The sequence below is a fragment of the Apis dorsata genome, unplaced genomic scaffold, assembly GCF_000469605.1.
Source record: "Apis dorsata unplaced genomic scaffold, Apis dorsata 1.3 scaffold_309, whole genome shotgun sequence".
Classification (NCBI taxonomy): Eukaryota; Metazoa; Arthropoda; class Insecta; order Hymenoptera; family Apidae; genus Apis; species Apis dorsata.
In genome coordinates, this window is record NW_006263581.1 from 275,150 (window position 1) to 277,735 (window position 2,586).

General features: G+C 34.3%; 1 protein-coding gene and 1 long non-coding RNA gene across 8 annotated transcripts in view; one reads left to right on the forward strand and one right to left on the reverse strand.

Moving 5' to 3' along the window:
- Nucleotides 1-2,586, forward strand: part of LOC102674445 — a 17,096-nt gene that overhangs the window by 10,221 nt on the left and 4,289 nt on the right. Inside the window, exon 2 of the long non-coding RNA XR_422042.2 lies at nucleotides 485-488. This is a non-coding gene — a long non-coding RNA (uncharacterized LOC102674445). The remainder of the gene's footprint in view (nucleotides 1-484; nucleotides 489-2,586) is intronic.
- The window catches only part of LOC102673862 (phosphatase and actin regulator 4B), a 332,035-nt gene that overhangs the window by 5,969 nt on the left and 323,480 nt on the right, over nucleotides 1-2,586 (reverse strand). For 5 of the 7 annotated variants that reach the window (XM_006617436.2, XM_031511379.1, XM_031511381.1 and 2 more), the window contains one exon: nucleotides 924-1,069. In XM_006617436.2, coding sequence (XP_006617499.1) covers nucleotides 924-1,069 — 146 coding nt within the window. The remainder of the gene's footprint in view (nucleotides 1-923; nucleotides 1,070-2,586) is intronic. The other 2 variants (XM_031511378.1, XM_031511380.1) reach the window with 1 other exon arrangement.

The following is a 2,586-nucleotide window of genomic DNA, read 5'->3' on the forward strand; positions in this document are numbered from 1 at the left end:
AATTATATGATTTAACTTTCTACGTGATTAATGTTGAATGAATTTTAGATATAGAATAGTTAAGTTTTAATAATCGATTAGTCAATTATATAAAGTTCTCTATATTTTTGTCACTAAAAATAGTATATTATTAATAGTAAGCTAAATATAGAATGAAATTTTACTATAGAAATTTCACAATTTCAATATTAGATATGATTATGTATTTATTTATTCATTGATCGATTCTTCTTTCCTCTTATATAACAGTTTTATTTAATTTAAATGTCTCTTCAAATCATGGTAAAAGTATTTCTTTCTTCTTCTAGCTCTTTAAACTTAACTCTGAACCTCCGCATCTTATCCTCTCTAAACTTTTCACTATTCCCATTTTTAAACGTTTCCTCTAATTTCTTTTCAACTCTTTCGTACCACCACCACTTTCAAACTTTCGTCCAACTTTCTCCACCACTCGCCAATTTTTTCTTTAGATTTATTCATAAAGTTTCGTTTTAACCTCCTGAACTTTACATTATCCCTTCTCCTTTGTAATCTCCTTTCACTGTTTAGTCTGGCATTCAGTTTATTACGCTTTACGTTTAACTTAGCTCAACTTACTCGTTCATTTATCCTCAAACTTATGAAAAATAATAAATCCACGTATTGTACTGATTTTTTCCTCTCGAAATTGATTTAATAAAATCAATTTTTCAACTATTTAAATTAAGAAAGAAGAGGACGACCTTGTTCGACTTCCATCGTGCAATTCTTTTTTAACAATCGTCAGACAATAAAGAACATGATCAAGGAGAGAACGATCACTTGAAATATCTTTTTAAATTTCCCGCGCGAATTTCAATACAATACAACCATCCTATCATCACGAAATCGAAGTCGTACAATTTAAAAAAAAAAAAAAAAAATTCACTTCTTCGTTTACTCACTTTTCTCATCGTCGTACTCGTCCCTGTAGAGCACCTGCCCGTCCCCTGAATCGCCATCCACATCCTCCCTTATCACGTACGGCCTCGCGTTCTCCTTGTTCTCGAGGGTGCATGGAAGAGCAAGGCCGAATCTAACTGGTCGACTGCTGAAAGAAAGACACGATCAACCGTTTATTATCATCGTCGTTACACTTGATGTAAAAGTAACGCTGGTTGACGCTACTCGAACCAATGTTCTACTCTACCACGCTTTCAAATTTACGAATATATGCGGAATAAATGGGATGAAAACAACGATATACGGGTTGGAGGGCAGTGTATATATGCACAGTATATATAAATATATATATATATATACACACATATGTATGTATGTATATATATATATACATATGTGACACGTCGATGAAGATAACAGAAGCAAGTTGCGGATTTTTACGTGACTCGATTCTTGTCCGTCAAAAAAATAGGTTATCAACGACGTCGACGCAGATAACGCCGTTTCCTTCCCGACACGGATGCAATATTTTTATTTTTTTTTCTTTTTTTTTTTATCTTGAGGAATGTTTGAAATAGTCGCGTGATACGCGTGAGAGGAAACAATAAGATAGTTGTTTCCTTTTTTCTTTCTTTCTTTCTTTTCTTTTCTTCATTATTGTTTTTAATTGAAAGAGAATTCGATTCGATTTTGTTTCTGTTACCATTTTTGGTTTGGGAGAGATTTGGGAGATTATTTCTTTCTGCTACAAAAATACAATAGGTTGTATTAGAGAAGTTGTCAGAGCAGATATGGATATACAGATACGAAATTGGACTTTGTACATTTGGAGAAATTTTGGGGTAGAAATTTAAGAAGCAGAGATATAATTTAAAATTTCTTGTTAAAATGCATCTTAATCCTTCGCACTCGATCGAACTTTTTTTTAGAAGAAAGTGTCGTTGATTACTTCGAAAATGTTCAAGATGTTGGTAAGAATCGTTATGTTATGTTTCTTAATTAAAAAAATTGCGCGAGGGATTAAGACGAGGAGAAAGTCAACAAAATATAGTAACAGAAACGAACATTTAAAAAAGAATTCGGATCAGATACAAACTTCAATTGTTTAAACAGCTGCATCCGAGAGAGAGAGGGGCTTGATAACCTCGAGGTTATTAACCTTCAGCTGTGCAAACATTGAAACGTCAAATGATCCAATTAACCCTTCCGTGATTACCCATATTACACAACGAAGAACCAAATATTCCGAGATGTTACGTTATTTCTCACTAATATCACATAAACATGCGAGATTTTCTAATGTTTCAAAAGATCAAGACAATCTCACAGAAGGATTAAAACTCTTCGAAAACGAATTCGTGCACGAGTCTCGAGAAAAGCAAATCCATCCGACCCGTCATCCTCATCATGGAAAAAAAGCGCAACACGGTCGAGACAAACGCGATCCATCTTCCCAGAGGATTCGATACCCTCGGTCGTGAAAGCGAACGAGCGTAAAAAGCGTCGAAGCCGTTCGGCAATGGAAGCGCAAGAGGACAAGAAACACGCGCGAAGCGAAGAAACGTCACCAGAAACGCCGATGACGTTTCTTAATCCATTATCAGCCGACGGACGAATCGAACGCTCTTTAAAAAAAAAAAAAAAAAAAAAAAAAAAAAAAAAAAA